The sequence below is a fragment of the Alnus glutinosa genome, chromosome 10 (genome assembly GCF_958979055.1).
Source record: "Alnus glutinosa chromosome 10, dhAlnGlut1.1, whole genome shotgun sequence".
NCBI classification, from domain to species: domain Eukaryota; kingdom Viridiplantae; phylum Streptophyta; class Magnoliopsida; order Fagales; family Betulaceae; genus Alnus; species Alnus glutinosa.
In genome coordinates, this window is record NC_084895.1 from 25,115,606 (window position 1) to 25,138,086 (window position 22,481).

At 34.8% G+C, this 22,481-nt stretch overlaps 2 protein-coding genes across 4 annotated transcripts; both read right to left on the reverse strand.

Moving 5' to 3' along the window:
* Nucleotides 1-1,254: 1,254 nt before the first annotated feature.
* On the reverse strand, nucleotides 1,255-19,534 carry LOC133879741 (uncharacterized). The gene is made up of 10 exons (XM_062318493.1): nucleotides 19,235-19,534; nucleotides 17,974-18,258; nucleotides 17,021-17,080; nucleotides 16,703-16,912; nucleotides 16,268-16,380; nucleotides 16,080-16,177; nucleotides 11,538-11,662; nucleotides 11,323-11,461; nucleotides 10,062-10,125; nucleotides 1,255-1,500 (listed from the first exon to the last, which is right to left on the reverse strand). Exons 1-9 carry the CDS (start codon nucleotides 19,463-19,465, stop codon nucleotides 10,103-10,105), a joined length of 1,284 nt encoding a protein of 427 aa, XP_062174477.1. The 5' UTR covers nucleotides 19,466-19,534; the 3' UTR covers nucleotides 1,255-1,500; nucleotides 10,062-10,102.
* Nucleotides 1,669-5,522, reverse strand: LOC133879742 (protein LATERAL ROOT PRIMORDIUM 1-like). 3 transcript variants are annotated; one of them, XM_062318496.1, is made up of 3 exons: nucleotides 4,667-5,522; nucleotides 3,896-4,180; nucleotides 1,669-2,034 (listed from the first exon to the last, which is right to left on the reverse strand). In XM_062318496.1, exons 1-2 carry the CDS (start codon nucleotides 5,208-5,210, stop codon nucleotides 3,909-3,911), a joined length of 816 nt encoding a protein of 271 aa, XP_062174480.1. In that variant the 5' UTR covers nucleotides 5,211-5,522; the 3' UTR covers nucleotides 1,669-2,034; nucleotides 3,896-3,908. The 3 variants fall into 3 exon arrangements, with proteins under 3 accessions (XP_062174480.1, XP_062174479.1, XP_062174481.1); XM_062318495.1 differs by having other exon boundaries at nucleotides 1,669-1,979; nucleotides 4,667-5,521; XM_062318497.1 differs by lacking the exon at nucleotides 1,669-2,034 and having other exon boundaries at nucleotides 3,392-4,180; nucleotides 4,667-5,521.
* Nucleotides 19,535-22,481: the final 2,947 nt, after the last annotated feature.

The following is a 22,481-nucleotide window of genomic DNA, read 5'->3' on the forward strand; positions in this document are numbered from 1 at the left end:
ACAAACGGAACATAACAAGCAACGCAAAATTCTAAATATTCAGAAATCATTCAAACCTGCTTTTACCTTTATATCACACAATGTTCTTTTTTCCAACCAAAGACAAAAAAAGCCCTCCAAATTTTCAAAACACATTAACAACCTGTTTAGAAACTATGGTTGGCCTCAATATAATTTATTGATGTAGGAGCTATAGATATGCTTTGGATAGAATTATGGTATGAGGATTGAGGCATCCTCTATATAGCCTGTGTATTTTTCCTGTTACATTACTGCAGGCTACAAGAGATTAAATGCGCCAACCTACCTATTCTGTCTTTCTAACTATGAACCTTCATTCCTTAGAGAAGCTACCAACCACACCAAAAGCTGTCTTTTCTAATTGCAACTTATGATTGCCCTAAATGTGAAGCCGTGGCCTAGCATAGATAAAGATTCTAAGCAATTTTGTTGTTCAGATTGTTAGTGATTCAGACAATAAATGTGAGAGCTCATCTACCTAAACAAATTTCAGACTACTCACCAGGCATGCTCTAAGAACTCTCTCACATTTGTTGTTTAAATTGATAGTAATCTGGACAACAAATTGTGCTGAAGATATACATCTGTTCAGTATTGAGGTTGCAAGTGATAAGGAACCATTGACCCGAGGAAAGGACCATCTCAGCATCAATTTGAACCTTTGGTGGCTAAATTGATAGTAATGTGTAAGAACAACAAATTGATAGTTCTTATTCTAAAATGTATAAAAACCATCTCATATTTGCTGTCTAAATTGATAATAATAGGGACAACAAATTGTTTTTGGGAAGGGAAATCATTTGAACCTTCAATTGTACATTTTAGAATTCTATAGATGAATGTTATCAAGATCGGTTATGTTTGTCAATGTCTTTTAGGGTGTTTTTTTTAGTTGACAAAGTGTTCTGAAATGACAAGAAAAAACAACCATAGCCCATGTCAGGTGCAGACTGAACCACTTCTCACTATCTGTAGTGCAGCCAAATGTTTTCACATGAAACGGTCTCCCTCCAGATTTAAATGTATTTGTGCTACACAGTTGGACTACCATGAAATACATTGGCTAGATATATGCAATTTCTCACTGCTTGGAAGGTTTTAAGGCAAACGTCTACTGTAACACCTTTCAGAAAATCCTCCTGCTAATTCTTTTTCTTTCAAATGAACTTCGAGAAGCATGCCCTATAAAGATTGGCAGCCATGAAATGGAAAAATTGCTTGGCTGCCGAGAAATGGAAAATTTCAAAACGAATCGAGCATTTACGACAAGTTTTTTGTTCCGCAACTACAGACAGTCGCCATGAAACCCCAAAGTAACATGCCGTTTTCTAACATAAGAATTTAACAGGAGAGGTTCCTATATATATATATATGCTCTGTATGTACATATATTCTTTAGAAGTTGAGTAACAGTAATCACTTCTGATGTTCAACTTGTCAAGTAAACCAAAACCTGCACAAGTGGATCTCATTTATTACCTGCCATATGACAAACAAATTTTAGTTAATGTTCACATGATTATGTTTTAAGTGTCGAGGAATGCAAAAAAAAAAATTCACTTAAGCCGGTTACTATTTACCTCAAAAGCTTAAACTAATAGGAAATGGTAAATTTAATATAAAATGAACCATTAATACATATGATAAAATTGCAATATATAGCCTAATATGATGAGTAATAACAGGCTGTAGCTAGAAGGAGAAAAACAAGAAGAAGCAGATCATGAAAACTAAGCACCAAGGGAGCTACAAACGCAGCTGTCCAAATATAAAGAATGAAAAAGAAAAAGGACTCAAGCTCTGCCAACGTCTTCTCGTGACCCTCAAAACTTCTGTCATTTCTTTCTCTCTAAAGACACCACAGGAGGCAAGAAGGCACAACTTCAATAAATTACAAAACTATAGCATCACTCTTTCCTCGGAACCTGAATATCGTTACATGTGTCCTTCCTCATTTTCTGAATAAAAAACCTCAGCCCAAGAAAACTCTCAGATTAAGACAATACCTAATATCTACAGAAAGAAAAACTTCATAAATAGAATGCTAAGAATAATAGAACATGGGAAAAGAATAGCATAAAGTTTAACAGCCATCTCCACTTTCTATTTGTACCATATTCAGAAAGAGCTTTTGAGAAAAAGCTTCATTTTCAAGCTTTTCCCAAGAGTGCGATATTTATTTATTTTTTTCAAAAAAAAAAAGTCAAAGAAGTACTTTTTGAGTTTTTTTACCAAACAGACCAATTTTTGCTTTGCACAGCTTTCTATGCACTAAAAGTACTTTTTAAACTCCTTAACGCAATCTCAAACAGGCCCTTAGTGTTGATTCCCATGTCATTATCCTTTTCACCTAGCTAGATTTAAAGAGGTCACTGCTCTATAACAAGAATATAGGTTAATTACTGCATGAGAAGAAAGATGAATTATTTATGTTTTTCTCCTATATCTAAAACTCAGATGGGTAGCCTAAGGTCATAGCATGGGGAAAACATACCAAATTATACACATTTCATAGGCAGCAGCCCTAGGAGACATTACTGAATGCACACGGAAACCACTATAGATTGCATAATTCTTAACCACAACTAATTGCAAACAACATACACATAAGCAAAAGATCAAACCCTATAAGCTCGTCTCTAAATCAAAACAATGACGTGTCCCCTCTACAAATAGGAAAGTATGGAGAAGAAATGAGTATAGACTTGGCTAATATTTACATAATTCAAGGGAGAATAAGAGATTAGATAAGAATGTACAAACAGCTTGTTAGAAACTTGAATAGTAACTGGCCCCCCAAAAGGTTTCTATCAGAGATTGAATTAACTATATGACTAAAGAAGAATTTTTTTAAGAATGGGTTCTTTTGAATGATCTGAACAAATATGTATGCTTTCATTAAGAGAATGAAAGTGGGATCCTGCCCCCCTACCATTGCGTATTGGTACTTATCCATTGCGTATTGGTAATAGAATAGATCTGCTGCTTTTTGTTCCTACAAACAGAACTCTTCCATTATTACTAAAATAATAGAACAAATTTTAATCCTTTCCTTGAGATATAATCTACTGGAAAGGGGAGGTTCATAGCATAGTACAAACAGAACTCTTTCATGCTCTGAATGAGTGACACATACACCCAAGTACATGGTCCTCGTCGCTGAGGGCATCCCCCAAGGGCGGGGGATTTTGTGACATTTCTGATTCATTGTCTTGTCTTTTCTAATAAGTTGTTTAATAGTTGGCATGTTGACTTGTATACATAATGAGCTGGTTTAGATCGATCCTAACCGGATGATTAGGCGTTACTTCTATATTAATAATGTCTTTCCTGTTTACATAGTGGATTTAGAAAGACAGATGCAGTGCTTTTCCTTTTCTCCATTGATCCATATTGACATAGAACCAGTGACCCTTCCATGCTTCTTAGGACGCTTCAAACTAATTAACGCTAGCTTTAAAGTCCAACATCATTGGAAGAATAAATAAATAAATAAACAAACAAACCCATGAAATCTTATAATAAGTTGGATGCCAAGTTGCTAGTATTTAAAGCTCAAGTTTCCTTGTCTACTACACTTTGTTGACAACAAATCCTTTTACAGACCAAATACACATGATCAACAAGTTTGGGAGAAGAAATTGAACTTCTTAGGAAGCAGAGCACACGAATGCCGGAGGTTTGCATTGCATACTGATCTGGAACTCCTTAGTAGCTATGAGAACTTATAACTTTAGATCGACAATTTTTTTTCTTTCTAAAATTAGATATCTTTGTCTGATCATTTTACTCTTAAACAGGTTAATCATTCCATATATCTCTAATCTCCCATTTACAAAAAGAGGAAATTATTATTGGGTGCCTTAGGCCTTACCAGTGAGAAATTATCAGCTTGATGGAACCACAACTGGAGAAGAAGAGGACTCCCTATTCCTTCCACTGCTACTACTATCAAGATGCTGTTGTGAAATACATGGGAATGCATTTTTCTCATCAACCCCTTGATCATAGAGAAACCCTTTGAATACGCGGCCACTGATACTCACGGTAGCCTGGTAGACAAACTCGGCTTCACCATTACCAATGGCAGTGACTCTGTGACACCTAAAAACTGCCGGTGCTCGAACTTGGCCCGGTAAGGACTTCTTAAAACTTGCATCTGTCGTTTAACAAAATCCAAGTCATTCAAGTGCCTCAATTCCATTCATCAGCCAGTTTGTGAAGAAACTCCTAGTGAAATGGAAATTAAACAGAGAAGCGGAAAAACAGAGTCACCTACGTCCACCACTGGGAAAGAGCCCAAACAGTTTGAAATCATTAAGGCAGAGAGGAAGAGAGAAACTTATGAAAATCTATAATCCAGCAAAACCAAGTCATTTTGTTTAAAAGCTTGCATCTTTAGTTCAACAAAACCAAATCAACTGTGTCTCAATTCCATTATTCAAACACAGATAATTCAGAGAGAGAGAGAGAGAGAGAGAGAGAGTTGAATCAATTTTCTTTGGGTTACTCTAATAACTAAAAACCACTACCCCAAAAAGAAAGAGAAAAGACAAACAAAGTAAAAGGAGAAACAGCTTTTCCAACATTCCATCATCACACAAACTTTGTAAAAATCAGAGACAGAAAGAAAGAGTGAGAGGACCTTGGTGGCCAGAACTAATGTCAGCACTTCTAGGAGTGGTAGCATTAGACGTAGAAGCATGAGAAGCAGTAGTCGCATTAGGAGGTGAAACCACAATTCTTGACCTTTTAACACCAGAAGACCCAGAAGAGCCATCACCACCACCCACCACCACCATCTTCCGTTCCCGCCGCCGAGATGCCGGCACCCACGTGCTTCTCACATGAGTAGAACAATCATAACCACGGCTCTTACAACAAGTCCTGCACCTCCTATGACTGCAATCCTTCTTTGCCCGGTTCCCACAGTCCCTACACGCCCATATACCACTCCCACTACTCTCTACCATTTTCTCAGAACCATCATTTTTTTCGACGCCTTTGTTTGAGGGAACTATGCATGGAGTGGCAGTGAGGAGCGGGAAAATGCCGAGGCCAACACCAAGGGCGGTTGAGGAAGGCAGATGAATGTTTGGGTGGTGATCAGAGGAAATGGGTTGGTTTTGTTGGTGCATGGAAGGGGTTGGAGCTATGAGAAACAGGTCTCTCAGGCCCAACATGCCCATATGATCAGCTGGGAAATTTGCTTGTGATTACACAAATGATACTGGTGAATAGGACTGATAACAATTGCCCAATAAGTTATTTTCACTTCACCAAAAAAATGAGAAAAACTTTTTGTAGGGAAATCAGAATGTGATCTGAGGTGAGAATCTTTTTGGTGTATGTGAGCTATGAGTTATGCAGAAAAAGAGAGAGAGAGAGAGAGAGAGAAAGAGAGAGGAAGAATTATTATGGAGGCTTTGACGGTGAGGCTGCTGCCACAGCTACAAGTACATCAGCTTATGTACCGAAGTTCCTTCCTTTTGAAAGCGTAACGCAGAAAGACAATGGACTTGCTTGGCAACGAGGTGTAAAAAATAAAGTGAATTGTAAATTTTAAAATTAGTAAAAAGTAATTATGTGATAAAATATAAAAAATTTGTATAGAAAAGTAAAAATATTTTTACTGTAGTAAATTTTTTTATTTGAATAATAATAAAAAATTATTGATTTAATATAAAAAGTGAAAACAATGAAAGTATTTTGATGTCGATTGATATTAAAAAATATAAAAAATAAAAAAAGGTTCAAAAACAATAGTATGCACTACTATGTACCATTTGGCATTCATGTTCTTGCCAAACAAGTTCAATGGCTTGAATTCTTTTATGAAAATAGTGGCGGTTTGATATAATAATTCATTATTTCATGTCATTTTATTTTTTAAGTATTTGTTAGGTTGTCCATATACGGTCACATTATATTAATTTATTACTTTTCATCTAAGCTTTTATTATTACCTAAAAACATACATTGAAAAAAATATCGACCGACATAACTTAGGGTGTATTTGGAGTTGCAATTTTGTATACAATAAGTGTGATTTTAAACCAAATCGCAGAATATTAAAGGCTAATTTTAAACGCAAAAAATTTATTTTTTAAATCGCAGGTAAAATAGTGCTTTTTTGAAAACGTATAACTTTAAAAGCTAATTTGCGATTTTAAAGGCTAAACTGCGTTTTTAAAAATCATATTTTTCAAATTGCACATTTTAAAATCATTATTTTAAATCGTACTTTTTGAAATCGTAAACCTAAACGGACCCTTAAAAGAGTATGTTTGTTAATGTATTTTGAGGGTGTTTTTTTATTTTTTTTATTTTTTTTTTAGTTTGAAAAAAAAAAATGTTCTAATATAACATAAAGGTGAAATTAATTTTAAGTTTTTTTTTTTTTTTTTTTTTTTTTTTTTTTTTTTTTGTCTTTTCAATTATTTGTTAATATTTTTGTTTTGAAAACAAAAAACAAATTTTAAGTCTAGTGACTAAATTATAAATTCTTGGTGCTTGAATGCTTGTAGCTCCTGTTAATATTGTTTGCATGCAAAAAAATGCATCCATTAGAGCAAGTTGTGTATACTGTTTTTTTTGTCTTCTCAATTATTTGTTAATATTTTTGTTTTGAAAACAAAAAACAAATTTTAAGTCTAGTGACTAAATTATAAATTCTTGGTGCTTGAATGCTTGTAGCTCCTGTTAATATTGTTTGCATGCAAAAAAATGCATCCATTAGAGCAAGTTGTGTATACTGTTTTATGTTTTACTCAAGTTGCAATTTTTTTTTTTTTTTTTTTTTTTTGATGATTGGATTTGGCCTGAACTTTTCTATGGTAAGGAGTGCATAGACAAGAGAGTTTGAGAATGATGATGAAGGGGATTGCCTTTGGAACGCTAAATTTGAGAGATTTGAGAAAAATATTGAGAGAAATAGAGAATGCTACAAGAAGATCAAAGAATAAATCACCCCAAAAACTAGAGAGAGAGAGAGAGAGAGAGGCAACCGGTAAATTGGTGCAAAAGAAAGTAGGGCGGTAGTTGGGAGACAACACAAATGGAGTGGCACAACGGGAACAACAACAATGAGAGAGAAGTGTCGGTTAGGGTTTGGGTCAACATTCATTTTTTTTTTTTGGCAAACTAAATTTTGAATTTCGACCTAACCTAGTTGGAACTTGAAAAAATGTTATTGATCCTAAATCGAGCCCTATTGAAGAGCCGATCAGACTGCTCGTCTCGGCTCAATAAATTTGGATCGACTTGAGTTCGGGAGGATTTTGCCAAGATCTAGTTTTTTTGCCTAAATAGTGTAAAGCATTTTCCCTACATCCACCAAGACCTAGTTTTTGGTGGATGGATTGTGGCAATTGGCTTTTAATTATTTATAGGGAGACAGTAATTGTTAGGTAAAAGATCCCTAAAGATTTTCTTTAAAAATATTTTCTAGTAGCAATAAAATAAAATGGATGTTTGGGTGACAACCCTAGCTAGTCTACATGGAGGTGTCTACATGGTGGTCAAGATCAAACCCTAGGTGGCCTAGGAGGCTACATTGCCCTATAGCTGGCCTACACATCTCGTTGCACTGCATAAAAGTTAAGCCTCTCTTTGGCCCCAACCGGATTGATGTTGATGTGCCATTATAATGTGTCCTTTTTTCTTTTTATCTTTCCATACCTTTTCTAATGGAGATTTGTCAACATTCCTCAAATAAAATCAATCCTCGTAAGACAAAATAGACACAACTTGATTGGTTCACTTACATTCATATATGTTTTCTATTATCAAATTAAAGGTATTAAACATACAACTTCAAATAAAAATTAAAAGGAAAAAAGAAAAAATTAGTCGGTGCAGTTTATCTGATCTACAATTAGCTTTTTTATGAGATATCAAAACGAAATTAGAGGTTTTTGAGGTATGCTTAAAAAATAATTAACTCTTTACAATCAAATTTCGTTCACTGGCTTAATAAATTCCGTTAATGTGACACTGACTTAAATATGACACTTGTTATAATTTGAGAGAACTTTACTTATAACACTTGATCTTTTATCATTTTTGCAAAAGGGTACCCAAACTTTAAAAAGTGCCAATTTTGGATATCTATCTTTCAGTTTCAACCCTCCGTTAGAATTTTCCGTTAAATCTTGTCAAAATTTTCAAAATACCCTTTGGATTTAGGTGTTGATCATAATTTAATAGAATTTGTAAAAATACTCATACCTGAATCTTTGAAAATTATTATTATTATCATTATTATTTTAAAAAAAAAACATTTGTATTTTGAAATTTTTGATAAGATTTTATGAAAAATTCTAACAGATGTTTGAAATTAATTTTTTTTTTTTAAAGATGGATATCATAAATTGACACTTTTTAAAATTTGACAAAAATAATAAAAGATTCAGAATTATAAGTGAAGTTTTTCCTCGTAATTTTATAGGTTCGAACGTGTCACACGATCAGAATCTGCTAATTCAATAGACAAAATTTGACTGTATGTGTAAATTATTTGTTTTGGCATACTTTAGTGCAATACCCTAAACACAAGCATTATACTCAATAATCTTCGAATTCATTTTGATATCACACTAAACTAAATAGAAATCAAGTAATTCAAAGTACTGATTTTACATTTCCCATACAAATTAAAGGGTAGGGGACCGTCCTAGTGTAGTAGTGTTACTTCTATTGGTCGAGGTTAGTGACTAATCACCCTACATGCCTAGAGGCTAGAGGCTAGAGGCTAGAGGCTAAGGCTAGGCTTCTAAATGGGATTAGTTTGCTTTTTCTGAGGCCAGCCAAAGGTCGGTCTTGATGGGATATGATGAAAGATTCGGATTATCTTATAATTGTTATGATGACCTTTGATCGGGGCAGAAGGAGACCACATTTTCAATGGATTTTAGATGCATCTTTTAACAGTAAAAGCTTCATCATGACAAGTAAAAGAAAAAACAGGAAAAAGAAGAAGTTGCTTTTGCCAATCTTACAGGAGAAAAATTTGACTAAACAGCTATCAAAATGATTAAATTATAGATAAAACATTTGACTCGATGGAGGAGTTAGAATTAACAGCTTTTTTTTTTTTTTTTTTTAATCAAATTATTCTATTAGATATAAAACCCATCAAATCATTCCTTAATGTAATGTTATTAAATCATTTATTCCATTAAATTTTTTAACGACGAGCAATGAGACGGAGGCGATAACCACTTCATATCTAATACAATTTTGATACGTGTAAATGTTGTTGAGTTTACACTAAATTACTTGGCTACATCTTTTTTTAAAAAGTTGTATATATATAAAGGGGAAAGAAAGGAGTGAGTAGAAGTCACTCAAATCTTGAAAAGTAACATTGAGAGCGGCAAATCATCCCAAAGGTTAAGTCGGCAGTGGCCAAACTATTACTAACCACCTCTCTCTCTCTATTTTGTTCATAGGTTTTTTTTTTTTTTTTTTTTGAATAAAAAAATTATTAGTTCTATTATAAGTAAATGTGTTAAAATTTTATCGGATATAACGTGACAATTAGCCTACATGTCATTGCTCACAGTTAAAAATCTAATGGATAGAGTGATTTAATAACGGTAGATACCTTACAAAGTAATTTGACGTGTTTCTAAACCCTAGAGAGTAATTTAATAAAATGCCAAATCAAATGGACCTCAACAATATTTTTTCCTTTCTTTTTCTCTAATTGAACATTGTTTTACAATATTTTTTTTAGAAACATTATATCACAACTCCTTTGTACTTTGCCTTTTTTATAGTATCCAATTTGATGAAATCAAGACCGTTGCTTATAACATTTGTAAATCATTACATCCCATTAATGTTTTCCATTAAATTATATGCACATTTTTCATATTTTTTTTTTTTCTAAATTAACTATTAAATTTATAGCTTTATTTTTGTGGGTTTTACAGATTCAAAAATTGATTTTTTTTTTTTTAAAAAAAATAAAAATGTATGAAAAATATATATGTAAACATGTCTATTTGATTAAGAGTCGGAAGTTTCTTTCTTACCTGCCGGAGTAGGAAAATAGTGTGAAGGGTAATCATGTACTTTAGCCTTGCTGCTTATCAAAACCTTCAAATGCAAAATAGGAAAGTATTATTAATAATTTTTATTAACGAATTTTCGATATATTTTCCATTTTGCATTTGATTTTGCCGACAAAGAGAGGTCAGGTTGTTTTCAGTTTATTTATTTATTTAATGATTATCTATTATTATTATTATTATCATTGTCGTTATCGTCATCATCAGCCTCATTAATTGCTTTCTTAACATCAACCCACAGCATATCGAAGTTCTTCATTTTGACTTCTGCACTCCTTCTTTGAGTGGAGTCATGCTAAATATTGGATTTTTCCTTTTCCTATTAACCCAAGATTTCTTCGTTAAGATTTCAACTCATGCAAATATCAAGATTCTCAAGATTTACTTTTAGGTCTTCCTCATCTTCCCCTACTGCCTCCACTCCTCCAACCCTAAGTCCCTCATTCTCATCTCTCCCTTCCTCGTCCACTACTTCCACCGCACCTGCATCTACCCACTTCGCCTCCACCGCAACACAGCTCGCCGGAACATTGCTGGTGGCTTTCCAATCTTCATGGCAGCGATGCAATTTGGGTTTAGTACCCTGAATGCTTATTTGCAAGCTAGATTTGACACAAACCAGTGTTGAGAGTTGTGGCCGACTGGGGGTGAAATCGAGTGTTTTGGCCTATTGGGTGGTAGCCAATTGTGGAGATGTATTGGCTGTGTTGTTTACTCTTTAAGAAAATAAACTAAAAGAACATGATTTAATGTGCGAAGAAGAAGAAGAAGAACAGTGTGCTAGTAGCTTCGTTGAGAAAGAGAATGGTTAGAGAAATCATTAACCCTTGACGCAAATGTTTTACCATTTCTTCATCATAAATATACAACTTTTTTATAGATTTATTTACACAAGTGGGTACATATTAATAATATGGCACTTGGACCCTCACATCGTGTAGATGGATAATTTCATCCATCCAACAACAAATGTCTACCAATTATTTGTCTTTTCCAAACGGACTGACGATCTCATCGACTCAACTCCAAAACATGGGTAAAAACGCTAACAAAGGGCTCCAGAAATGCTGCTGTTTTAGCAACAATCATTGCAACCCTTATGGATTCTGCTTGAATGGAGGATGGTCTATAGACATCACTACCTTTAACTATAACCAAATTTGAATCTGGTTTCTTAGCTGTGAGTCAATTGACAGGAGGCACTACCATGGTTCAGAGTTATTACCAAGATAATTTCTCAGGTATGATGAATTGCTCCAACCTTCTTCCATCGAAATGAGGTTGAGGCGTACCATCAATTTCTCCACAGCATCATCCTCCAGGCTGCTAAGTGAATCAGACAATTGCTTTTGTAAAGAGGAATCCTGCAGTTGTTTAAGAAATCTTGTTAGTTAATTCAAAAATATATACAGATGTTTTGTCACAGATAAAGAATTGTGCCTTTGCTTCCTGATACAACTTCAGATATTGCAGTGATTGCTCATAGAATCCACAGTGGTAGAGAAGAATGCTATAATCTCTTAATTCCTTTGCATCAGTATCCAGGAGTATAAGTCGTTCACATGCTGTAACAATGCAAGAATTTTCACATAAATAGGTGCAGAGGCAATTGAGAAGATATTATCCTCTTGAGTAGGATAGTTTGTAATCATTCACTGTTTTTATGGGCAGGGCATTCACAATGCGAATAAAAAAGAAGGTAGCGTTTGATGAAGTTCTAGTTGGAAACTCAACCTTTAGTGCAATAAGTTGAATCCTAATTAAAATGGAACAGTAAGCTAAAGTTTTGAAACATGCTCGACCATTAGTGCAATACGATATCAGAAGCTGACATCATTTTGGTTATAATTCTAGTGATGGCTGCTTCCAAAAATGACTCCAATATATATAATTTTTCATATCGAATAAAAATTATGTGACGTACTTCAAAATTGAGAATGAACCCAAGCCAGCTAATGTGCTATATCATCCGAGAAGTAACTCTTTTACATACTTCTGAATGATTCCATTACAGAAGTGGATTGTGCATTAAAATCTCAAAGGAAGCAAAATGAGAGCGAGTCATTAACAGCTCAAGATAGGTTATCATCTCAACCATAGTGAGAACAGAGAGATTACCCCCCTCCCCAAAACAAAACAAAAAAAATAAAATAAACAGATGACACTGAATGACTTTTTCATGTTAGTAAAGCTGTCAAATCCTTTATAACAAGCTACGGAATACATAGACTAGTCAATAAATCACTAGACGTGTTACTAAGCTTTGTTAAGCTAAATATCCCTTGGATCAGGTATCCCTAAAAGGAGTGAGCCACCCACCAATCTGGAAGTGACAACTTACAAAGACAACATAACCTATCCCCTACAACCATGATAAATTCCAAATCTTACTAATATTGAAAAGAAGTCAAACTCTCAAATGGAAGTTTCTTGATACTTCATCCAAAACATATGACTAACACGTCACTGGTCTCATCAATCAAGTTTACTGAAACTTCTAAAAGGTAGTTATTTATAAGTCTCAAACCAACACTCCATTTGTAGTGTATGAATGCATTGAGCAACCAACTATCCAGTTCTGACAAATAATAAAAAGGAGAAACTACATTTACCCTCCTCTACCACCTGATTTGCAATATCACCCTTAATCTTTCAATTTGGTTAATATATCCTACCAATCTATCATTGGGGTTGCAACATCCCCCTTTCGCCCCAAAATGACAAAAATACCCTGCATAAAAAAAAAAAAAAAAAAAAAATCAGAATAGATTGAAGTGATGTTTTATTTATTTATTTACTATTTTATTTTTTCCTGAATTTGTCTTTTTATTTTATTTTTTCTTTTTTTGGTTTATTTTATGCATGGTATTTTTGTCCTTTTGGGTCGCTGAAGGGAAACACTGCAACCCCAAAAGTATATCAATAAGGTACATTAACCAAATTGAAAGATTGGGGGGACATTACAAATTGGGTGGTAAATTGAGAGGGTAAATGTAGTTTTTCCCGTAATAAAAACTATCCTCCAGTTGGCCTTGTAATATCAGGTGACTTGGTGAGATATCAACGATGTCCCAAAGTTCATGAGAGGTCCATGTGCTATGCAATAATTACTTTTCACTCCCTATGGTTTAAAAAGTTCATGAGAGGTTCATGTGCTATGCAATAATTACAAATCGATCCCTAGCGTCAAATTCTGTTAAATTTTTTAACAGATTCCGTCAAATGCCATGTCAGCACCACGTGTCGCCAATAAGATAGCGACACGTGTCCATCTTAATAAAAAATATAAATTTATTAAAAAATAAATAAATATACTTATTTTAAAAAAAAAAAAAAAACAGCAAGGGTGGCTGGGCCACCCCCAGTGGCCGCCAGGGGTGGTGCGCGGCCACCCCCAGTTGCTTGGGGGTGGCCCGATGGCCACCCCCAGCCACTGGGGGTGGCCGCGGGCCACTCATGCCACCCCTGGGGGTGGCGTGTGGCCAACCCCAGTGGCCGGGGGTGGCCATCGGGCCACCCCTTGCTTCCCGTTTTTCTTCTCTTTTTTTTTTTAAAAAAAAAAATAAGTATTTTTATTTATTTTTTAATAAATTTATATTTTTTTTAATTAAGATGGACACGTGTCGCCATCTTATTGGCGACACGTGGCGCTAACGTGTAGAGCTAACAGATTCCGTCAAAATGGTGGACGAAAAATCGACCCAGGGAGTAAAACGTAATTATTGCATAGCACAGGGACCTCCCATGAACTTTTTAAACCATAGGGAGTGATAAATAATTATGGCATACTACAGGGACCAACGGTGTAATTATCCCTTTATATTATGTCGAAATGATAACCCTTTTTGGTCACTTACACTGAAAAGGCCAAAACAGAAGTCACTAGTACTAAATATTAAAAGAAAATGTCACGGACTCACAGTTAATAATTTATTTAAAGCTATTAGAGCGGGATCTACTTTTTGAGGGATATGATACTAATAATATTCCTAGTGGAATGCCTTTCACAATTCCTGGAGCGAAAGTTTACTAATAGACCGAGGGATAAGTAATTCAACTCATTCACATCTACATCATGGATGTTTGGAATCCATATTATTGAAAGAGACATTGCTTTTGCTAATTCAAATTGAAGGGTGATATAAAATCGGTCTATTTCTGGCATCATATCCATAGTTAGCACATTCCTCATAGTTTCCATCTCCGTATCAAGGTCACGGTCAATATTGTCACTATCATCAATATCGTCACTATCATCAATATCGTCACTATCCTCAATATCATCACTATCATCAATTACTCCAGGAAAACTGACCTTAAAACTTAAATTGAGTACCCCCCTTACATTCTCACACGCACCAAACAGAACCCCCAGTTACTGTAGTTATGAACCAGAACAAATCCACCAAGTAAACCATCAGCGTATGAATAAAGGCTAACACTAAATACTAACCAAGGAACTTTATCTATTCTTTCATCTTTCCAAGTTATAGTGCTTTCTATGGTTTGAATTCTATGAAGCTTGAACATTCGACAGGAGGAGAATCTAACCAATTGATAGTCATGTTAAGACAGGATAAACCTGATAAGGAATACCTATTTTTTTTTGTTTTTGATAAATAATGAAACCTGATAAGGAATACCATATAGATATGGGTGACTCTTGTGCATCTTCTCTTGATGAACAGGATACCATTGTTCAAATACAGGCTAGTTTGGCACTCTCATAATACCAATTTTCTCCTCACAACTTTTCATGACAACTTAATATCCCAACTGCATGTTATATCATTAACCTTAATATCTTGTGCTTTAAAACAATATTCCTTTTGCATTTCTCTTTGTTGAGAGCAATATGTTTTCCTCTAAAGCATTTTAGGGATTTCATTGCTATTTCTTATACAGAATCTAGATTAGAGAAGGATCTGTACATGTAACAGACGCTCTTCTATTTTCTTAATCATCTCTTCTGCTGCGAGTCACAGCTCCCATCAATAAAGGCACTCCATTGACAGCAATTTTGAAGTGTGTCCTTCCAGCATTCTCCATGTTTGGCAATCCTTAATCCTTGTTACTTCCTAAACCGATTTGTCAACAAGAAATTCAACTACAAACAGGACAAGGCATTCTAAATAAATGATTGTATCGTCCCTGGAACTAAAGGACACCACACATTTCAGGTCCAATCCACTTAAGGCATCAACATATCCAAAATTTTCAGGAAAAAGGCAGATGTCTCATAAAAAGCCTAGTATTGATTACTTACGCAGTAGTTATAAAATATTAAAATTACATACTAGTAAAGCTAACCCAATTTTTAGGACCAACTCAGCCTTTATGTGATAGTCAAGCTCAGCTCATTGGTCATGTAACTACCCTTTCTTTAATATCAGGAGTAGGAGAAGAAGATGTGATAAACAAAAGATCACTTGCATACATCATTCCCAAATCATTGAAATAACAGCATAACAAAAGAGACAAGAGGTGGAAAAATAAAAAGAAATAGAGGAAGGGAGTATGTAAAGCATCTTCCAAGCCCCTCTATCATCAAAGGAGAAGACGAAGAAGATAGGAGGACAATGGGAGATGGGGAAAACAAAAATCTCTTCAATAATTTCTCACTTGCATGCATCTTCAGATTACCCATAAGAAATATTTAAAGATTCCATATTAATCCAAAAGTGAAGGGGACCTTCTCCATTCTTTCTAGCCTAATTGTTATCATAGAAGCCACATACTTAAAGCACCCAATAAATGAATTATTGCACCACCATTGATTAGTTGACTCCTAATAAAACTCTATGCCAAATTATCATGACTTTGGCATCAAGTGGAAAGCATTGCAGAATGCGGCAAGCATGTAGGATCTATGGCTTTAGATGAAAACATCTCAACAAGAAGTTTCTAGTGACATCGGCTCAGAAGCAGAAAGAAGAAGAATATGCTAGATACTAGGGAGTAAAATCTGCATATAGTACATACTAGATAATGCACGCCTCATGTCCCCAAAACGTACGCTAGTCCAAACCCCACGTTTTAGCCTATGTTGAGCAGCCTTAGCAGATGCAAGTTGAACGCCACTGAAAGGAAAAATTATGATATGAATCTGATATGAACACCTTATTTGTTAAGTACAGATTGCATTGCAATTGGATTGAAAACTTGAATACCTTTCTTCAGCAATACTTGGTTTATCCATAGCTGCATCTGCTGCCCATAAGAACAAACTCCTGGTATGATCATGTTGAAATGGCCAGAAAGCATTCTTCAGATTTTTCAAAATCTGCACATTTCATATAGCAGGATTAATGTACTAAAGATGATTATGTGGATATGTTATACTCAAACCCTATATTTGGCTTGGTAATAGTCTACAGAACATGAAACTCTATGTACCATAGAACATGGCACATATATAGAGGCTGCAACCACAAATATAGTTAGGGAGAAGCCTTAAGTAAAAAGATTGTTCGATTTCCCATTTAAAGGTAACAGATAAAAAGGCATTATTACAAGCATTGCAGTTATAACGTACTAAAAACTTAGCAATATAGGGAATACAAAAGAAGGAAAAAAATGCAAGCAAGCAAGAACATAGAAGTCACCTCCACCAATAGCATTTGTGATGTAACTATATGTTTTTGATCTGACTCCTTGCTTTTTTGTTTAACATAGCCTCTGGGTAGACTATGAAGATCACGAGGAAAAAATATCTCTACATCAAAATTCACAAGGCCCCACAAACGAAGCATTTTCAGGAGTTCTGAGTATATAAGCGAAAGCATTGCAATGGAGCCTGAACGATGGGTCAAAACCTGTTCAACAAGTTAAGAAAAAAAATATTAAAACTCCATTGTTTGTTAGCATTCTCCATCAAAAAGAAAAAGGCTCCCAATAACATCACAGAAGGCAAAATTCCCTACTGAGTGAAGATAAAGAGCTCGCGGCTCAGATTGATTTCTTGAATGGGTTCTTCGAAAGCCCTGAAAAGAAGAACCCACATCATGAAAAAGCAAATACTGAAATACAATTGCAGCAAGGGGCAAAAATACTTGACGAAATATAATCTGAATTAGCTTCTAAAAGTAATAGATATATATGAAACCATTGATTTTTGTTACTAGAGCTAGTATATGATGGTTTTGTTTGCGCAATGCATGCAAGTCAACAAATATATATTGGCAATTTTGCGACATAAACTTCTTAAACATTCAACAGCCTCAGTTAAACATAAAATCGACCAATGTATAATACAAATAGCAAAAACTTTTTGCTCGCAGGAAATATAAAACGCTGGGCCTCACCTTATAAAATTTCCATTTTGTTTAAGTAAAATTAAAATTCAACTTCGAATTTAAATACTGAGGGCCTGTTTGTTAAACTTTTAGAAAACCCTTTTCACTTCTCAAATGCTAAAAACTCTTCTCAAATACCAGTTAACCAAACGGATTTTAGATGTGGCCCTCACCATTAACACACTTTTTAAAAAAAAAAACTATAAAACTCTTCTCAGAACCCAAAACACTTCTCAAAAAACAAAACACAACATTCAGATCTGGTGGCTTGGTGGCCACCGCCAGAACTGCCAGATCACCACCACGGGTCCACGGTGGTGGCACTGCCACCGTGGTGCAACACTCTTCTCAATTTTTTTTTAACCATTTATTTTATTTTATTTTATAAAAATATTTCTCAATTTTTAATTTTTAATTTTTACAAAACACTCTTCAAAACTTCACCAAACCAATTCTCAACTTTTCTCAAATGTGGCATCCACCAAATCAATTCTCAATTTTTTCCTTTCTCAAAATCCAGAACCAAAAATAATTCTCAAAACTTTACCGAATGGGCCCCGGAACTCTTCCAATGAATATACCTTCATGCCATACAGATATCTCTCTAAACTCTCCAAGAATTTCTCGGGCGACGAACTATATGAAGAGTTATACTGAGGACAGTAGCCCACTGAAAGATCGTCCAATCTTTCAATGAAAGCATCCACAGGGAGAGGAACTGAAGAGTGCGAAACAAGAGAATCATCCTCTGCAGCTATATAAAGAGCTGTTTTCCCCAAATCAACACGTCTATTAATCGTGATGCTGGTTTCCCTTTCGATAACAGAGAGGTTTTGAATCTGTGTACAGAAACCCTCCCTTGCATCCTGCTCAATGATCAATCATAAATCAAGTTCACCAAATTAAACAACAATACATCCAAAAATAAACAAAGAAGAATATAGATTCAGAAACAAAAAAAATATATATATATATATGATGTATGAAGTTCTTTTATTTCACAGGTTTGGCGTTAGTCTAAGAACAAATAAAACCAACCTCTGATACCCTGTTAGAGTATCCAACCCTAAAGCTTAAACTAGTAGGTGGAGATGCTCAACATATACATATACCCATAACTAAGCACACATCCAACCAATGTAGGATTTCTTAACAAATAAATTTTGATTAAGAAAAGAACAATGCTAGAAATTCACACAATAAAAAAGAAAGACAGAGAATAAAATTAGCTAATACTGCGTTGGGTGTACCAAAAGTGAACAAATTTATATCAGAATCCAGACAATACACAAAACAACAAATTTCACCAAATCTATATTACATTAACCAAAATTTAGTTTCCCTAGAATTAAAAAATCAAAATTAGAATTTGTATTACCAAGAATCACAGAACATACACAATGCACCAAACAGACCCAAAATATCGATGGAAACTACACTTTAGCTACAAGTAGTTTCAGTTGAGTCTGAGTTGTCAACCTGCAATTTAAAAAGTTACCCTTTGTTTACCAAGGTCTAATAATATTTGCTTTTGGTTCATGTATTCGGATTATAATGAGGTTGTTATTGTTCCTGCTTGGCTTTATGCATACCCTGTTAGAAAATCTCAAGTGGGTAAAATGCTAATAAAAAAAAATGCAACTTGTTAAACTATTTGTTGACAATTCGAACTCAAGTCATAGGTGGATCAATTATAACTAACCCTAAAATAAACCACTTCCACCACCAAAGTTCATGAAGAGCATGGCCTATGGATTTTAAATTCAAAAAAAAATGAGAAGCAAATAACAATAAATCACTAAAGAAGTAATAAATAGAAGAAGATGATGAAATGGAAGTTACTCTAGCATGAGAGGTGTCTATTCCAGAAGATTCCAAAGCCTCGTGGAGAACGAACTTCAGGTCGCTCCCCACTTGCTGAGAATTCGATCGGCCGGCACGACACACCACGCGAAAACACGAAGAAGAAGATGATGATGGTGGTGGTGGAGGGTAGGATTGGAATTTCGGGAATTTGGAAGGGGTTGTGAGTATAGAGGCTCTGGGAATCCATGGAGAGGCTAACGAATTCATCGTTTTCAGTTTTGAGAGAGAGACCAAAATTGTCAGAGCGAGTCAAACACACAGAGAGAGAGAGAGAGAGAGAGAGAGAGAGAGTGAGAGTAAATATCATGTCCCCAACTCCCACGTGTATGTTTCTTCTGTGATGGATATTTTTTTTTTTTTTTTTGATAAACATTCGTACTGATTTCATTCATAAAACGGGTAAACAATAAGAGCATAAAACTCTTAATGGATCAGAGTAGGGAACTCTGAAATTACAATTTCTCTAATACTATTCGGGTAACAATCAAGCCAAACTCGATCTGCGACAAACTGAATTCCCTCTTTTGCAAGCGTATGTGCCGCTGAGTTCGCAACTCTTGGCGTATGACAAACCTTCCAATCCCGAAAAAACCGGAGTACTTCGTGAATATCAGCCACAATGTGTCCATACTTTCCCCAATTTAATCCTGGTTTATTGATAGAATGTACCACTTGAAGGGAATCTCCTTCCAACATGATTCTGTCCAGCCCTCTGTCCTTACAAAATTCAACTGCTTTCAAAGCCGCTATGGACTCCCAAACAACCGGATCAAAAATAAAATCCACCACCTGACTAGCAGCTGCATGAACCATACCCTTGGAATCTCTTATTAACAAACCAATACCCATCCTGCCATTTTTGTTGTCTAAAGCCACATCACAGTTAATTTTAAAAAAACTGGAAGGAGGAGGGATCCATCTTACTATAGATGTTTCTGCCCGAGTATTCAGTAGCGATACAGAATGTCCCTTTCTTTTCAGAGAATCCCGATATTCGTTAATAAAAGTTGCAGAAATCTTTATTATTTCATTTGGGTGGATAAAATCCCCATCATGAACCACCGAATTCCTCCTAAACCAAATACGTCTAGCAATCTCTGCATGAACTTCAACCTCATCCCCACTGAACCTATCAAAGAGATACTCCATAACTTCTGCAAAAGAATAGCCAGCAACATAGCTCTTTTGAATCATTCTTCCCCCTGCCCCCCAAACATCAACCGCCGAAGGACAATCCCATAAAATGTGCTTCGCCGTTTCCAATTCTTTCTTGCAAAACAAACATAAAGGGTCAAGAGAAATACCTTTCTTTTGTAAATTATCCTTCGTTGGAAGAATATTTTGACATGCACGCCAAATGAAAACCTTAACCGGATTTGGGACCTTCATTCCCCATATCAACTTCCACAAGTTTTGAACACTTCCATTTTTAGAACATTCACCCCGTATTACCTCTTGCCTATCTTTCTCAATATAGTAGGCACTCCGAACAGTAAATTCTCCATTTGAGGACCCCCGCCATATCAGCATATCAGGATTTCCATATTTGCTAAGAGGAATAGAAAAAATTATATCAGCCTCCTCCTTGGAAAAAACTGAATTGACAAGAGCCTTGTTCCACCCTCTAGACTCCCCATCGATTAATGTTCGCACCACTGCTTCCTCAGGCAAAATCGTTATAGGAGACTGAACTTTATACGTCGTTGGGGTAGGTAACCATTTATCCCCCCAGATTTTAACCAAATTACCATTTCCAATTCTCCATTTCATACCCTCTTGAATTAAATCTTTTGAGGACATAATACTTCTCCAAGCAAATGAAGGTCGTCGCCCAAGAGAAGCCCCCAAAAAATCTACTCTTGGAAAATATTTTGCTTTTAATATTTGGCCTGCCAAACTGTGGGGATTATGAAGAAGCCTCCAACCCTGTTTTGCTAATAAAGCTGTATTAAAACACCTCAAATCTCTGAACCCCATTCCTCCTTTTGACTTTGAGAAACCCAACTTTTTCCAGCTCATCCAGTGAATCTTTGAATCATTTTCTTTATGCCCCCACCAGAATTTCTGCATCATGGAATTGATATCCTTACAAAGTTTCTGTGGGAGAAGGAACTGTGATGGATATTTTATTGGACGGTGATTTATTAATGTTTTTTTTGAGTTGTCTTTATGCTTGAAAATTACCAACAAAAAAAAAAAAAAAAAAAAAACCTGTTTCAGGATTATCATATGATTTAATAATATGGTAGTGAAAATTAACACTTATAAAAAAATAAAAAATTAAGGGATTAATTGTCACTGTCACATTATTTTAATTGTATAACATTATTCTTTTAAAAAAAAATGTTTTGACGTGAAATAATGGTGAAAACAATTTTAGACGATTTGTAAGTATTTTATATTTTGAGTTAGTTGTTAATAAATAGCTAAAAAGTGAATGATATGATAATAATAGATCGATTTTTTCAATTTATAAAAATGTTCTTAAAAACATATGAGAAATGATCCCTACACTCATTTCTCACAACAGCCCCACAACAAACTGACGTGGCTGGTAATATTTTATTATTTTTTTGTTTTGTTTTCATTTCTTTTTGTAAAAAAATAATAAAATATTACCAGCCACGTCAGCTTGTTGTGGGGCTGTTGTGAGAAATGAGTGTATGGATCATTTCTCAAAACATATACTTTGGATGAAAGAGAAAATATTTTTCCTTAGAAATTAATTCTATTTTTGATAATTTAAACTTACAATAAATAGAACTCCTAAAGGTTAAGAATTAACTTATCTGTGTTGATATATGCTTAACATTCATATACTATAGAACTCTAATAGTTATGATTTAAAATGTGATTATTCAAAATAATCTTCCATGCACTAGATAAGAATCCCTGGAGTCTCTCACATAGAAGGAGCTGCAGTCCTACCTGTCCCGAACAGCCTGAGGTACAAAACCTACTTATGCTTAAAATAGGTGAGCCTCTTAACCCTCCTCTATGTGGCATTGCCCAAATTACGTGTAATTCGAGCCTCTAGCCAATTGTATGAAATCCTAATCCATATGCACTCGTTCAATAGCTGCAAAACTAATAATTTGATAAATAAGGTACATTAATGCTCCGTTTGTTTCGACGTAAAATGATTTCCTTCGTAAAATAATTTCGACGAAATCATTTTCAGAAAAAAAAAAAAAAAAAAAATGATTTTCTCGAAAATATTTTT